Source organism: Brachyistius frenatus, unplaced genomic scaffold, assembly GCF_029030835.1.
Source record: "Brachyistius frenatus isolate BFR_SWC_R1_liver_20210118 unplaced genomic scaffold, ASM2903083v1 Contig_3, whole genome shotgun sequence".
NCBI classification, from domain to species: Eukaryota; Metazoa; Chordata; class Actinopteri; family Embiotocidae; genus Brachyistius; species Brachyistius frenatus.
In genome coordinates, this window is record NW_027210602.1 from 2,952,765 (window position 1) to 2,969,194 (window position 16,430).

Here is a 16,430-nt window from a genome sequence, read left to right on the forward strand (position 1 = left end):
TTCTGTGGTCTCATCAGCAGGTGCCTATTATGAATAACAAACTCAAGATGTTTTAAATGTTTTATTATGAGTCCAAATAGCTTTTAATCTGAAATTTCAATCTTGTTTCATTGATCGCCCTCCAGGTTTGTTACCTCCTGACTCCCATTAGCTTTCATTGACGTCATTAGGCTTAAGATACTTTCCCAGCCTCCAGTCTTAACATTTTATTATGGATTCAGTGTCTACAAGGATAACACAAGGATTTGTGTCATTTATTCAAATAGATTGTGTTTGTTCATAATTGACAAATATTAGAATTCCTAAGGGTTCACGTATTTTTTTTTCTTGTTTTTATTTTTGCACATATCTAAGACCTGTAAGGTGAGGTGAGTTACCCTGTACTGTGTGAACATCGATTTCCCAGCAACCCAGCAGCTTGTCAGTCAAGATAACAGTAGCAAACTGGGCAGTAATCACTCCATATGTTCATTTACATGTTATTATAATGTTGGACTGCTCTAATGAAAGCCAGAGTCAAGTAAAGATTAACAATCTTGCATCCTTGTTTACAAAAGATTTGAAAAACTCTCCACTGGCAGCCACTGTAAGTGCATCAGCCAAAGACTAGCAGGCTAGTTTCTATTTCCTTTCTTTATCATGTGTATAATTACCAAACATTTGGGTTTTTTTTTTTACTCCCACTGCCCAGCAGATCAGCCAAAAGAAGCTGAAGAAATTTGAGAAGGAGTACCACACCATGCGGGAGCAACAGGAGCAACAGGAGGCCCCCATCGAGAGATACGAGGTAGACATATGCTCACAATATTCAGGGCAAATTAAACGGCGAAAACTGAAAATTTGATTTAAAATTTTGAATTTAAAATAAGTTATTTCTATTTTTTTTTTTTAAATGGATAAGTCTATCTCGGGTCTTCTGACAGGATCAGGATCCTTTGAATCCCTCTTATGTGGCAGCATGACATCTTTAAAGGGCTGTAGCAAATTCTGTCAGCAACATAGCAAGTGGAAGAGACACATTTTTGTTGTCTAAATTTATATTGATATGGTTAATGATTTAACTATCTAAATATCGCAAGCATTATGTTTGATCTCATATTTATGAAACTGTGTGGTATAGATAAGGAGCTGATGTAACAGCTACGTCGTGCAGCTGAACCAACTAAATCTATTTTTACTGTAGACCTTGATAGTCCTTGTTTGAAAAACAAAAACTACATATTCCCAAAAAAGCCACCATCTACACATTCTGTAAGACAGTTCAATGTTAACGATATTAATATCATCAATCACAAATACCATTTTTTGTGTGTGTCAAAGCTAACATCTTGGGATGACATTGCTATTCAAGTGGATTTTCATCCACTCATGCATTTAGCAGAAAAGTTTCTGAAGATGACTTCAGTCAGTCAGTCAGTCAGTTTGAGTATATTCACTCAGATGGTCATAGTTTAACAAGCAGGTCACATTTGAGTCATTTTCATTTGTCCTGTTTTAGCATACAAAGCAGGCTGTATTACTCTGATATGAAAAATATTAACACGTTTCTTTCCAAATGAAAGCTGAGCAGGAATATGTCAATAAAAGGCAGAAGAATGTGTGCGCTATCTGCAAGATAGACTCAATTAGTCCATGTCTTGCATGTAAAAACAGCAGCCAGCTGTACTAAAAACGGACACGTGAAATATATTCACAGAGATGACAAGCAGATGATGAAAGCAGATGAAAAATCTTGAGTCCTCCTGCTGTCACTGTGCTCCTACCTTTTTTATTTGACATGTATACGTGTCAGGTTTTAGCATAGCTGCATATTGTTGTTAATAATGTACAAGCAGGTTGTCGTGTTAAACATTACAAACTGTTACAATGCACCTGATCACAGTGAACCTTCACACTCCCACACTGTCATATGTATGTTGTTGCGTTACTCTAGAAACTGCTGAACCAGGAAGACGTGTTTACATATTCATTGGCAGCTCCTCATGATTAACTTCATCTCCCGGCCCATCCCCTCGCTGTCCTTCCTCTTTCATGGCCCTTCACTTCTGTGTTCATACTCTGTTTTGCTGTTCCACGCTTTTTCTGGTGTCACCATTGCTTTGTCATCGCTTTATTCGTCTTGCTCGTTTATTATATTCTGACAAATCTCTCGCTCCTCTTTTCCACTTCCCTCTGCCCTCCTCCCTCTTTCTCTCTCGCCCCTACCGCCCAGCGGGAAAATCGTCGTTTGCAAGAGGCCAACATGCGTCTGGAGCAGGAGAATGACGACCTGGCACATGAACTGGTTAGCAGCAAGATAGCCCTGCGCAAAGACCTCGACAACGTAAGCCAAACAGAAAGAATACGTTTGTGTGCTTCGGTGTGACTGACCGTGCACACGTGTTCATGAAAATGTGATTCATCACATCTGAAAGAACATTGAACAGAAGTGAGGATGTTGTGTGTGTGCTTGTGGCAAGAGCTGAATTAATAGTCAAAGAATAAGGTTGTGTGTGGGTTTTTGGGGAAAAAAAAAAAAGAAAAAGAAAAGGTGTGTCGGTGTGTGTGTGACGCAGGCTGCACATTTGTGTGTATGATTTTTTTTTTGACTTATCTTGAAAAGAGAGTTGGTAGAGAGAAAACTGAGAAGAAAGTAGGGAGAGTCTCACTTCCAATGACCTCATCAGCAGTGGGTTATTTTGTCCTGAGCGTGTGTGTTTTTGTGTGTCAGGCCGAGGAGAAGGCAGACGCCCTGAATAAGGAGCTGTTGTTGACCAAACAGAAACTTGTGGACTCGGAGGACGAGAAGAGACGACTGGAGGACGAGTCTGCACAGGTCAGAGGAAATAACAAGGCACTTTTGTCTCAATTAAAACTGAGTCTGTGTGGAGGAAAACCATTCCCTTTGTCCAGCTGGAGTGTCTGAAGTGTATATTTTTCCCTTCAAATCTCATGTGGGCTCACGGCGTTACAGATAGCAGGGAAGGATGGCTACTGTTGGAACAGAAATTCTCAGGTGAAGGAATCTGTAAAAGAAGCTGCATAAATCTCCTGGCTTGAGGTCAAGAAGCAGACTGGTATGCAGTGTTAATGTGCCAGGCTGTGACTGAGCAGTCTATTTGATGGACAGAGCCAAGACTGCAGGATTTAAATCAAACCAAAACTGCCTCACCTAGCTAATATTCATCTGCCCAGGGACTGCAGATGAAAATTATCTTGTAGCTTAATCTGGTACAAAGCATCCTTCTCTTTTTCAGATGGATGCATTTTGTACATGGTCCCTGATATGAATAGATTTAAGGAAATAAACTAAACTGAGGTTACTGTTAAGGTGTCTTCCTGTTGATGAAGGTGTGTTCATTAGTGTAGATCAGGGGTCTCCAACCTTTTTTTTCCTCTGAGAGCTGCTTCGATAAAATGAAAGGGACCGAGAGCTACTCATGGTCAGTAACATTCATTCACATAGCTGAGCTCCACCCAAAGCAACGGAATAAGCTTCTTTTTTTGGTGAACAATAACAAATTAATATTCAACACAAACATTTCCCATCAGAACAGCTTAAATTCAACAACACTTGCATGCTTTTCTTTTCTGTGTGTTTATTATGTATTACTTACTAATTATTTACCTAATTTATGACCACCAGTTTCTTTCCAGCTCAGTGTGAGAATCTGCTGCATTTTTGCAAACGTTGACAGTCGTGCGAGCTTCTGTCCTCTGATCGCTGTGTGCTTTCACGGAGGTTGCAGCTCAACCCCGGCTGTTCCCTCTCCGTTACAATGACAAAGGTGAAGGAGAGCGTGGGGAGACTGTCCACTCAATAATCGATCGCATTGATAGTGCAGTTCTCTGGCCAGGTAGAAAATAAATAAATAGAAATCCTAAAATGGATCACCAAATATACCCGGGGCGGCCGTTAATATAAATAAGTCTGTGTAAAGGAAACACTGCATATTGTTGAAACCTTCAGCGAGCTACTCAAAAGCGGGTAGCAAGCTAGTAGTGGCTAGCAAGTAGCGTGTTGGAGACCCCTGGTGTAAATGATTCTGTGTTGTCGGGTGAGTTTGAAAAACCTGGCAACTTTTCATTCCTTTCTACTATTCTTTAATAACAACACTGTAACGTATATTTCCCTGACGTGTAACTAGAAGCAGTAAGTAGGGGGCCCAGTCCTAATGAATGTTATTACATTTCCTTACATTCCCCCCCGATGTTTATTTTTTTGGACTTCCTTTGAATTCCTTTGAGGCAGAGGACAGACCTGCCGCCCTCTCTTACCAGTGCTCTCTCCAAATGTCTCCTGTCTTGTTGTGCGTGTGTCGGTGCAACTCTTGAGTGATTTATGTGCTCGACTGTGTAGAGGGCATGACATTGCCCTGAGCTTCAAGTCTGCCAATACCTTTCTCTGTCTTCCTTACATTTCGTGGCAGTCGCGTGGTCTCTGGGGCCTCTGAATCGGCTTCTCTCCTCGGTTCCTGCCATGTAACAGCCTACACACACTATCTGTGTGTGTGTGTGTGTGTGTGTGTGTGTGTGTGTGTGTGTGTGTGTGTGTGTGTGTGTGTGTGTGTGTGTGTGTGTGTGTTTGTGTTTGTGTTTGTTCCTACAGCTGAAGGAGATGTGCAGACGGGAGCTCGACAAGTCTGAATCAGAGATTAAGAAGAACGGTTCCATTATTGGAGAATATAAGCAGGTACGTACTGAATATCTAAAACTTATAGTTAAAGTTGTGCACAAAAATCATTTTCACAATTAAATTAAAAAGTTTTGTTTCCTTCCACTTTGCATCTACAGTATAGGACTATGTTCTATTCGTATCATGTTCGTGGGTGGTTTGCATTCTAAATTGTCTGTCGGTGTGAACCGAGCGTGAATGGTTGTTTCAGTCTGTCGTCCTGTGATGGACTGGCGGCCATCACAGGACGACCTGTGCAGGTGTACCCCACCTTCGCCCAAAGTCAGCTGGGATAAGCTCCAGCCTCCCGGCAGGTCCATATAATGGATGAATCATATCACTGAACGGTGTCGTTTCCCTCACAAGCGCACTTTAGGGAAGTGAAACTATAAACTCTGGCAAGCCAGTTTCCTTGGTTTTTGTGATTTTGAGTTTAGTTTTAAACTCAGAAAGCCAGCTACAATTTGCTTTACCTCCTAACACACACACAAATTCTCATGCGTCTTTATCAGCGGATCAGATAAGACATGTATGAGGACAAAAGAAGATGAAGAAAGGTAAATAAATAAGTAAAATCGATAAATAAATAAGGATTTAAAATAAAGGTCTTTGATATACGTATGCTCTGAAAAGATTCCAAGCATTATAATGTTAATATATGGATGAAGTGACAGAGAATGGAGTCAGACAAACGTCCCAGGCATGTAAGGGTTAACAGTTTGCGGGCTGAACTCGACTTACGATGACCCAAAAGGAATAACTTTTAACCTTAAATGGGACGGGACAAAAATTCAGAGACCAGAAGCTGCCAGCAGTTGGCAGTCTTCACATAGGAGTAAATCACTGCTTGAATGTTGGGTTGTTGTTGGGTTTTTTTTAGCTCATAAAGCTCAGCATTAATAATTAAAAAAAAGTATAGATTTTGACAAAGCCCTTCTGTTTTCTTAGTACCATCTTTTTATACTTTACCGAGGCCATGCAGTCATCATCATTAAGATTCTCCTTCATACTCTGCTCACGTGGCATCACTGACTACAACATTTGGACATTTGATTAAATGCATTCGTCATATATCTGTTACTGTCAATTATAGTTTCATTTATTTTGTGTACTGTCACTTAAAAGGCAGTCGTTACTGTTGTGGTGCATTTCATGCCGGCAGAATGTTTTGACAGGTGAGCCTTCACCACTTATCGTTCCTTATTTGGCTCGTCTTTTCACATCTACGCTGTGGTCAAGCCATTACCACGGCAATAAATCATTTAAAAATAATACACCTTTAAAGACCAATCTGCTTTCATAAATTTAGTTTGACAAGCAGAGATATCTAATTTTACAAGCTGTCCCTAAAGTGAACCCAAGGCCTTTGATGGATCAGCCTGTGAACATATTTTAAGTTCTGTCTGTCTGGACTCCTCTTCAGATCCCATCCTGTCACTTAATGCTTAAATATAAACTTACCTAGATCAAGTACTATTACCATCAGCGCGGGGACATTATGCAACAATCCGCCTCCTTTTCCTCCCAGTGGAGGCAGACGGAAATAGCAGAAAGACCAATTTAGAAATAGACCTTAACTTCACCTGCGTCGAAACAAAGCAGATCTGAAAACTGGTGTCCACAGCCATGATAGAAGAGACAGGATTTGATGGTCGTGTGTGTGTGTGTGTGTGTGTGTGTGTGTGTGTGTGTGTGTGTGTGTGCGTGTGCGTGTGCGTGTGCGTGTGCGCGAGCATGCAGTTGAGAGCTCTGCAGACCGAAGAGAGAAGATGAGGCTTTGTCAAAAATAGTTCATTTTGTGACAGCGAAAGGGGGGAGAGAGGGAGAGAATGAGCAGAAGTGTGTGGAGGGGAGAGAAGAGGGAGGACAACAGCTTTCAATCCGCGAGCATTGACAAGTCGCGGAATGCCCCGAAATAGCCTGCGTTGTTTTCCGACACATATAACTGGAATTATTCTTCAAATAGCATTTTCCCATTTCAATGGGCCGCGCGAATGCCAAGTTTCTTTTTGTGGGATTAGAGCCAGAGAAGTTTTGTGTTCTAATTGCCCCTCTAGCACACTGTTAAAAGTGAAGCTAAAAACAGTGTCAAGTGGTGCGTCGTAATTCCCCCCCCACACACACACACACACACACACACCCCCGTGTTGTAGGAGCAGAGCTGGTGTGGATTCAGTCTGGCTAGCCGGGCACTTGCCAGGTACAGTGACATGTGCCAGCGCTTGTGTCTCTGAGGTCCTCTTACCATTAACATTTCATTAACTTCTCATAGTTTTTAAAATATTTTGAATCTGGGCGTAGCCTCCAAAATATTTCGAGCATTTTTTGATTCAGCAAACCACCCTAAATGTTTGCTTCTAGTTCCACGCTTCATCTATGAAGTTAAAAATGTGATGTGGTTAAAATTTCATGCTCTCACATTATGTGCATTGTAAGCATACATACTACAAACATGTATTATTGAAAAGAAAGAAAACAAAAAAGGGGCCTCGGGCAGTAAAGTTACAGCAGGACTGGATCAATTATTAAGAAGAAATGTTTAAATTAAGACTGAGATTGTTCTGAGGAGAAAATCGAATATGAAAAAGCATTAAAACAAAAAACCTGTCTTTATGTCTCGAGCCTTAACGATCAGTCACAGGCGACACACACTAAAAAAAAAAATCAAAACAGGAGTGAAGAAAACAACTACCCTGTTCATCCAGAAGTCTAAATAGTCCTTGACGGCTTGCTTGCAGATGCTGCTGCGATAACGATTCTTTGCCCTCCAGAGTGACAAGTGCCCCATCTTACATCGACTCCCCTCAGAACACACCGTCCTCCTCGCCAGGTCCCTCTCAGCCCTTCTACCAATTACAGGCAAAATCTGAAGGCCAATAAAATGCCTTGCTTCCAACAAAAACTTGACTGAAGACGAAATGGTCGCTGCACAACGCTGAGGAGGTCAAGTAAAGGGAGAAAAAAAAAGAGCGTAAATTGGAGAGTAAAGAGATGCACGCTCAAGAGAGGATCCTGTAAGTGGTCGGTGGCGATGAAGGACGGGTAGGGAGCTGGGAACCGTAACATCAGTTACAAGCAAATGAAGAAGAGGGCGACGGGAGAGAAAGATTGACACATGCTGCACGTAGGAGGCGAATGATAGAAAGTTGCTCGGCTAAAGATGCTTCACATCTTTACATTGCTCTCTTAAGGAGGAGGAGCATTATTATACAGTATGTGGCACAGGGAAGGAGATATGCAGAGAGCGGGAATAGATCAAGAGATAGACAGGCTGTCTGCAGAGAGGTGGGATGATCTGATGTACCCGCTAGGATGACTCATGTCACATTGATTTCTCTGTCCGTCGGTAAGCTACAGGCTCGTGAGTGTGTGTGTGTGTGTGTGCGCGTGCGCGCCTCGATGTCTGTCAGCATGTTTCATATAGGTATAGAAGGAGAAGAAGAATTAATAAAGAGATTGGATATATGCAAGGACGTGACATGCTTCATCGTGCAGAGTCATGCCTGCAACATCCTTTGAGCCCCTGCTGGAAAAACAGAACCTAATGACCCCACGAATGGACTTAAAGTTAAGAGGATGAAGTCCACGGAGAATGACTTACAAAGAGCCTCGAACAAGAAGGGAAACACTGGGTAGTGCACACAGCGTTGTGTTCAGTCAGCAGAGGTGGGAAACACTTCCAGGTGTTTCTTCGTGGAACAGTACTAAGTACTCTGTGTCTTAAATCTGTGGTTAACTGCATGGGCATGGATTTGGTTTGAATCTGATGGGACGTCACATTTTTGGTTCCTTTTTGTCCCACGGTGTGATTCGACTACTATAAAATACTTATATAGTTGCACCTGCTAAACTGCCATTTTCAAAATACACCCTATCCTCCAACCTTAGCAGCACCACTGGTACAGACCGCTACATACTAATATAATAATAACAGAATTTGTGTATTATTACTTATCTGTATTGCCTGACCTGGTAAAATCCTCTTTATCGTTGTGACTGGTTTTTTAATTTTTTAATTATACATTCATTCTTATCAAAAGGATATTAAGTGTTTATTTATTTGTTTGTCCAGTCGTTTCTTCAGATGCACCAAAGCTACTCCATCCACATCATGTAGTAGTGTGTGCATCATGGGGAACCACACACACACACACACACACACACACACACACACACACACACACACACACACACACACACACACACACACACACACACACACACACACACACACACACACGTCTATGCCCTGTTTGTATGCGGCCCAAAAAAATATCAGATGTTGTGTTCATTCATCTGTCTTTCTGAAACGTTTTTTTTTTTTAATCTGTCTTTGTTCATATACTTTGTGTGAGTCAGCTTCCGTCTGGAGGGACGAGTTGGTGCCAACACTTTGAAAGTTTAGCAGCTAAGATTTCCATTTCACGCCTCCGTAAATGAATAGTTTGAGTTTTTTTTTTGTTTGTTTGTTTTTTTACCGGGACAAACACTCACCTGAGGGAGGAGACCGTTTGTGGTAACAGGTCGCAGGTGGCTTGAAGCACCGTGGATGTGATGAAGCTTGAATTTAAGACTTAAGACTCTCTGTTGCCATTTTCAAGAATTGTTGTGCCATTCAAACACACCAACAAAGAACAGACGTCTCAGCTTTTGCATTATAATATGTGGAATACAGCCCGCGGCGGTTAAGGCCCCCTTATTGGCCGGGAATACAAAATACCTTATTTGCTTCCCCCTAAAAAGAAGCACCCGCACTTGGCACCAACTCTTGTCATCACAATAACAGAGGAGCTGCGATGGCTGAGTTGTTGATCGAGTTCACAGAAGCTGAACGAACCTCGAGTCTTAAACTGTCTCTCTGTTTCCCGTAGATCTGCTCTCAGCTGAGCGAACGATTAGAGAAACAACAGACGGCCAATCGAGGAGAACTGGACAAAATCCGGGTGAGTTTTAGAGACACACTCACACACACACACACACACACACACACACACACACACACACACACACACACACACACACACACACACACACACACCTCGAAACACTGCTGTGTGCATTCAAACACGTCCTATAGATCAACTGCCAGGATTATAAATCAATCATAATTACAGAGCTGCGCTGTTGATAAATGAAACATGTAGAGATGAATGTGTGTGTGTCTCTTTTACACAACTGACAAGTGCGGCGTGAAGAAGTGTCACATTATCAGTGGACAATAACAGCAGTAGAGCACCTTAATCCGGTGGTCTGGCCCTCAATAATCCACATGCTAAATGTCTGATGTCTGTGATGGTTAGTTGGACTTTAACAGTGGATCACACACAAAAGGAGCTGATCATTAACTTGTGTCTTGAAATAGTGTATTTGGTACCAGGAATCAACTTTGTATAATCAGTTTTTATAAGACATCGCAGCTCCACTCTTCAACTGTCGCCTCCTCGTAGAGCTGAAGAGATGGATGGAAATGGATCAAACAGTTGTGATCCTTCGCCCCCCCGAGCTGGCAGGTATCTCAAGAACCAAGCAGCCACGGACCAAGACACGTGACTTCCCAGCACTTGCACACTTGGCTGCGAAGCTGTTAGTTTTACACTGCAGCTGGGAGAAAGGCCATTTTGGCAGAAAGCTCCGTCAGGGCTGCCCGAGGACTCACAAAAAGACAGACACAAGTTTCAGAGCACCGAAGACAAAGTCCTGTAAAGGATGCAGAAGGACGTGTGTGTGTGTGTGTGTGTGTGTGTGTGTGTGTGTGTGTGTGTGTGTGTGTGTGTGTGTGTGTGTGTGTGTGTGTGTGTGTGTGTGTGTGTGTGTGTGTGTGTGTGTGTGTGTGTGTGTGTGTGTGTGTGTGTGTGTGTGTGTGTGTGTGTGTGTGTGTGTGTGTGTGTGTGCAGCAGGGTGTGTGTGTGTGTGTGTGTGTGTGTGTGTGTGTGTGTGTGTGTGTGTGTGTGTGTGTGTGTGTGTGTGTGTGTGTGTGTGTGTGTGTGTGTGTGTGTGTGTGTGTGTGTGTGTGTGTGTGTGTGTGTGTGTGTGTGTGTGTGTGTGTGTGTGTGTGTGTGTGTGTGTGTGTGTGTGTGTGTGTGTGTGTGTGTGTGTGTGTGTGTGTGTGTGTGTGTGTGTGTGTGTGTGTGTGTGTGTGTGTGTGTGTGTGTGTGTGTGTGTGTGTGTGTGTGTGTGTGAGAGAGAGTGTGTGTGTGTGTGTGTGTGTGTGTGTGTGTGTGTGTGCAGTGTGGTTGTGTGTGTGTGTGTGTGTGTGTGTGTGTGTGTGTGTGTGTGTGTGTGTGTGTGTGTGTGTGTGTGTGTGTGTGTGTGTGTGTGTGTGTGTGTGTGTGTGTGTGTGTGTGTGTGAGAGTGTGTGTATGTGTGTGTGTGTGTGTGTGTGTGTGTGTGTGTGTGTGTGTGTGTGTGTGTGTGTGTGCAGAGTGTGTGTGTGTGTGTGTGTGTGTGTGTGTGTGTGTGTGTGTGTGTGTGTGTGTGTGTGTGTGTGTGTGTGTGTGTGTGTGTGTGTGTGTGTGTGTGTGTGTGTGTGTGTGTGTGTGTGTGTGTGTATGTGTGTGTGTGTGTGTGTGTGTGTGTGTGTGTGTGTGTGTGTGTGTGTGTGAGTGTGTGTGTGTGTGTGTGTGTGTGTGTGTGTGTGTGTGTGTGAGAGTGTGTGTGTGTGTGTGTGTGTGTGTGTGTGTGTGTGCGTGTGCGTGTGTCTGCAATTTGTTCTTTTTTTTTTTCTTTCTTCCTATTGACCAATAGGAAACGTTGCAACAATTCAATAAACTGTCATCATTTCCAGTCCTACCCGCTGTCAGGTAAAATAATAGTCAACTGTAAGTTCGTGGCAACAGAAACGAGTGCAGCTCAAACACTCCGCCGCTTCATTAAGGCTCTCATCGTCCTCTGCAGCGGCGAGACTGCGCGCGTTATGTATAATTATGACTCGGCTATAAACGCAGTCGGCGGTTTAATCCAAACGAAGCGTAATGTTGTCATGAAATATTCATTTTCAGGGAACATCTCAACCGGCGTCGTCGGCCGTTGCTGCTCAGGCGCGCAACCTCGACTGTAAAGTGTCGTTGGCGGCGCTGAATGTTTCCGCAAACACTAATCTTGCCTGGAATAACCTCCGGCCCGCTCACGTGGGTCGCCTTGAAGTGAAAGTCAGAACACGCTTCGACACTGAAGGATAAGTACCTGAATGAATCGAGCGGAGGCGGGAAAACGGCGAACAAGTCAAAGCGGTACGTTCAGGCCGGCCTCTGTTTGCCGTGATTTCCTGTCGCTGCCCGCGCAAACGCTCTGCGCCCAAAAATAACCCGTCGCGTCGAGGGGCACCCCGAAAAAAAAAAGGAGCCTCTTTTCGCCGGGCGGCGGGGCGGAGCGCAGACTGGCGCTCGTAAATGTCCGAAATGTTGTACGAGTAGTTGTCGCGTTCTGTTATTTCCATTTTTTTTTGGGTGGACTTTTCTACTTTTATTTCTCTCACTCGTACCCGCCTGCTTTCTCTCCGTGCCCGAAGACAATATTTCCTCTCGGCTCGGTTTCGTGCGCCGGCGGCGTCGCTGGCTCGTTACTTGCGGTTGTCGAACCTGGAGGATCTCTTTCGGTGTCTGCCCCGCACGCTTTCTTTTAGTTCCCGTGTTGATATTTTTTTTTTTACGAGCGAACCCGAGTCCGGCTCGAATTCGTCGGCGTCTTCGTGTCTGCGGTGTTTACGGATCTGTTTTGGCGCGTCGCGTTCCCCGAGTTCCTCGGCTCCTGTTCTTACCGCGCTGTCGTTAATGCCGTTCTTTACGGTGGGAGGCGGTGTGTGTGTGTGTGTGTGTGTGTGTGTGTGTGTGTGTGTGTGTGTGTGTGTGTGTGTGTGTGTGTGTGTGTGTGTGTGTGTGTGTGTGTGTGTGTGTGTGTGTTTTATTGTTCTCATTATAAAGCACTTTGTGTTGAAAAGCGTTGGTATGATAAGAGCTATACAAATAAAGTGTGACGGGTTGATTGATTGATTTCTCTTCTCTCCGGCTCACCGTGGATCGCTGCGAGGACTATTTCAAATAATGTCTTGTAACGTCAGTTCTCACCTGTTTATTTATTTTTTTATTTTTTATTTTTTTAACCCTTTAACCTTTTTGTTTTGCGTCTCACGTCCTTCTCCGCAGTCCAAAGTCGAGGGATGCGAGAAGTGCAGCGGTCTCTTCAACAAAGAGGGTCGCGTCCGGGCCGCCGTGACCTCGACTCCCGCCGGAGGATCCGAGGAGGCGGACGAGGAGAAGGAGGATCTGAAGAACCAGCTGAGGGAGATGGAGCTGGAGCTGGCTCAGACCAAACTGCAGCTGGTGGAGGCCGAGTGCAAAATCCAGGTACCTTTAACGCGCCGTTTTTAAATCGAACAAAGCGCGACGCTCCCAAGAAGCACAACCACGGACGCGTGGACGTCTTTCAGGAGACGCTCAATCAGTCGTGGTAACTTCATATGTTCGGTGATACTCCATCGATGTGATTTTAATCACGCTGCTTCTGCTGCCGTCAAGACTCGTCCAGCCAGCTGAGAAGCCGACACTCGTACCGGCCTCCGGGTCGAGCGTTTCAGGCCACCGGCCTTATAACGGGACGGGAGGTCCATTCCCGCTCGCTCCAATCATGTGGACGAGATGCGGTCAAACAAATTGGGGACTGAACGTCGGGGTCGCGAACGTTTCCGAGTTGCGGTTCCTCGGACGGAGGACGGAGCGCGCGGTGTGTTTCGAAGGCCGACCCGACGGCGACGGAGAGCCCCCGCGGGGAGCTTCGTCGGGATGATTGTCGAAGAGGAAAGACGAGGATGTCGCGTGATGGACGACGTCTCTTCGGGTGGGAAAGGAGTCGTGTTTAAAAGCTGCTGATTTGAGGAGAAACGCGGTGGCAAAAAAAAAAAAAAAAAAAAAAAAAATTAGTCAAAACAAGTCTGCCGGTAAAAAAAAAAAAAAAAAAAAACGACATTTGACTCTTTTTTTTGTTTGTTCTGATTAACACTCTTTTTTTTTTCTTCTTCATCTTCTTCTTCTTCACTTCAGGACCTGGAGCACCACCTGGGTCTGGCTCTCAACGAGGTGCAGGCCGCAAAGAAGACCTGGTTCAACCGAACGCTCAGCTCCATCAAAACCGTCACTGGGACCCAAGGCAAGGAGACCACCTAACCCGAACAACCGCCCCCTCCCCACCCACCCACCCACCCACCCCCAATCACCCCCCCAACCCCTCCCCGCCACCCTTACCCAGCCACTTTTAACCAGACCACGTCTGGAGCTCAGTGCAACTCATCACGCTGAAACCTCCGGACCCCCGAACGGTAACCCCGCCGGGCCGTTGACGTTAACCGCGAACATTAACCGTTAAATCCCGGGATGGCCTTTGCTACGAGACTGCGTTACTTGTTCCTTTCCTCAAAAGAAGGGAAAAAAAAAAAAAAAAAAAGTCCTCGTCCCCCCTCCGCTCCCCCCTCCCCCTCCCAACCCACCTCTCCCCCATCGTCCCACCTTTTCCCGATCTCACCCGCCCGACGCCGATCTCTCCGCCCCAAATGACTGCAGCCGACCAGTGCTGACGAGAAGGGGTTGAAAACACAAGATGAGGTACAACGGTACCTCTCTCCCCACGGAAACAATGTGCTTCCACCGGTCGCAGAGAGACAACAACAACAACAACAACAAACAAACAAACAAACAAAAAAAGAAATGCTTCATTGATTTCTGTCTTTGTACTGCTGATATGAAAAACCCACAGAGGGGAAGGTAAGGAACTGCAACGACCCTCACGGGATAAAGAAGAAAACGGTCTGTCCTCCCTGACCGCTCTGTGCGCCCCCCCCCCCCCCCCAACCCCCTCTAAAACTACTGGCACAAAACAACCAGTTCCTGTAAATGTTTTTTTTTTTTTGGTTTTGTTTTGTTTTGTTTGTTTGTTTGTTTTAGGTACGAGAGCTAACAGACGCCTTTTCAAAACTGAGCTTTTTCTAATTTTCGTTGAACAATATATTTCTTTTTCTACGTCCGTTCACGAACGTGCGTGTTTTTTTTTTTTTGTGTTGATTGTGAGGTGTAGCTGTTCGTGTGAATGACCGGAAGAAAAAACAACAACAACAACAACAACAACAACAACAACGCGTTTGAACGCGTAAATAAGCGACCGGAAGAAAACAAAAATGTCGCGTGAACCGTGTACAGGAGATGGAAGCGGAGAGCGAGCGGAAGTCCGAGGGAAAGAAAAAAAAAAAAAGCACTTAAAGGTCCCGAATGTGTGCATGCGTGTCGGGGAAGACGAGCTTTTCCTGGTCGGGTAGTTTTCCGTAAATGTTCAAAATATGTAAATGAATGACGCTAAAGAGAAGACGTTCGCGGACGAGGCCTCGACGCGAAGGTTCGATAAAGGTGATACTTGCGGGGGGGGGGGGGGGTGAGTATGGAATTTATGATATATATATATATATATAAAAACAAACAAACAAAAAACGCGGACGCTTTAGAAGCCGCCGCGATGACCGACGGGAGGCTCCGCTTTCCTCACGTCGTACGTCGTCTCCGGGTTTGTTTGGTTCGGATCTGCCAGCACAAAGAAACTACAGACGGCTCCGAACCACGCCGACCTCCGCGTGTCTCCCGGAGGTCGTGGACGCACGTCGGAACGTCGGCGGAAAAACCCCGGAGTGGTGAGAAGTTCACGCACACACACACACACACACACACACACACACACACACACACACACACACACACACACACACACACACACACGCACGCACACACACACACACACACACACACGCGCGCTGCTTCGGGTCAAGTCAAAATGGAAAACACACACTCAGACAGACGGTCGTTGTCCGTGCCGCACTTAAACACACCTTTAACACCCCTCTTCCTCCTCCTCCTCCTCCTCCTCGCCGGCACCAGCTTGCCCTGCGACCTTTGACCTCGACACTCGGCACAGAGGAGATCCGGGGGGGGGGAGGAGGGGGGGTTAAAGTGCTTGTGTGCGTGTGTGTGTGTGTGTGTGTTTTCATATTCGGCCGACTCGACAGTATTTACATTTTGATTCAAACTTCACCGTATAAGACCGAAAGACAACAAAAAAAAAAAGCTACATTTCTAAAGTTGCTGTCAACCGCATCATCTAATCAGACTCGGAAGGTGGAATCTGATTGGCTGGAATCGACTTGTGATGTCAGAGAAGAAGTCCACGCCAGAGAAACGAAGGGTCATCGTCCCCTCTAAAGACACTGGGTTGTACATAACAAAACGTTTAAAAAACAAATAAAATGAATATTGAGTTTTTTGTTTATGATTTTTCTACTCCGTAACTGTAACTAATGTTGCCTACTTGTACCCACCTACCCGCTGCCGTGCTACAGTTTAATCCACCACAATGTTTTTAATGTTTTCTTTTTTCTTCTTCTTTTTTTTTTTATGATTTGCTCCGAGCTTCTCGGTCTGACTGCCCGTTTGGTTAATGAAATGCCAAAACGTAGCTTTATCATCCGGAGACAGAAACATTATCAACGTGTGGACATTGTAATAGTGTAGAATGCATTGTGTATACTTCATGAATTTCAATATAAAGATATCAACACGACAATATTTATTTTTATTTTTTTTGTCTCTTCCTGCTCTCGCGTCTTCCGTAAAAGACAATTCGCACGCACTAATGATGTCCATTTGGTAATAGAAGCTGAAAGAGGTTAATAAACAAGGGTGGATCAAAAAAAATTTTTTTTTTTAAATGTCCTACTTTTCCTGTTGGACGTGAACTGCACGCGTCC

The 16,430-nt window shown here is 44.7% G+C and overlaps 2 protein-coding genes across 5 annotated transcripts in view; both read left to right on the top strand.

Moving 5' to 3' along the window:
- The window catches only part of LOC138623532 (rab GTPase-activating protein 1), a 70,199-nt gene extending 56,326 nt beyond the window's left edge, over nucleotides 1-13,873 (top strand). For 2 of the 4 annotated variants that reach the window (XM_069703106.1, XM_069703124.1), the window contains 7 exons: nucleotides 692-787; nucleotides 2,213-2,323; nucleotides 2,711-2,815; nucleotides 4,589-4,672; nucleotides 9,526-9,597; nucleotides 12,796-12,996; nucleotides 13,690-13,873. In XM_069703106.1, the coding sequence (XP_069559207.1) occupies nucleotides 692-787; nucleotides 2,213-2,323; nucleotides 2,711-2,815; nucleotides 4,589-4,672; nucleotides 9,526-9,597; nucleotides 12,796-12,996; nucleotides 13,690-13,812 (792 nt within the window). In that variant the 3' untranslated portion in view covers nucleotides 13,813-13,873. The remainder of the gene's footprint in view (nucleotides 1-691; nucleotides 788-2,212; nucleotides 2,324-2,710; nucleotides 2,816-4,588; nucleotides 4,673-9,525; nucleotides 9,598-12,795; nucleotides 12,997-13,689) is intronic. The other 2 variants (XM_069703114.1, XM_069703133.1) reach the window with 1 other exon arrangement.
- Nucleotides 10,747-16,430, top strand: part of sh2d3ca (SH2 domain containing 3Ca) — a 190,157-nt gene continuing 184,473 nt past the window's right edge. The window contains exon 1 of the mRNA XM_069703175.1: nucleotides 10,747-11,352. The gene's annotated coding sequence lies outside the window, so the exon portion shown is untranslated. The remainder of the gene's footprint in view (nucleotides 11,353-16,430) is intronic.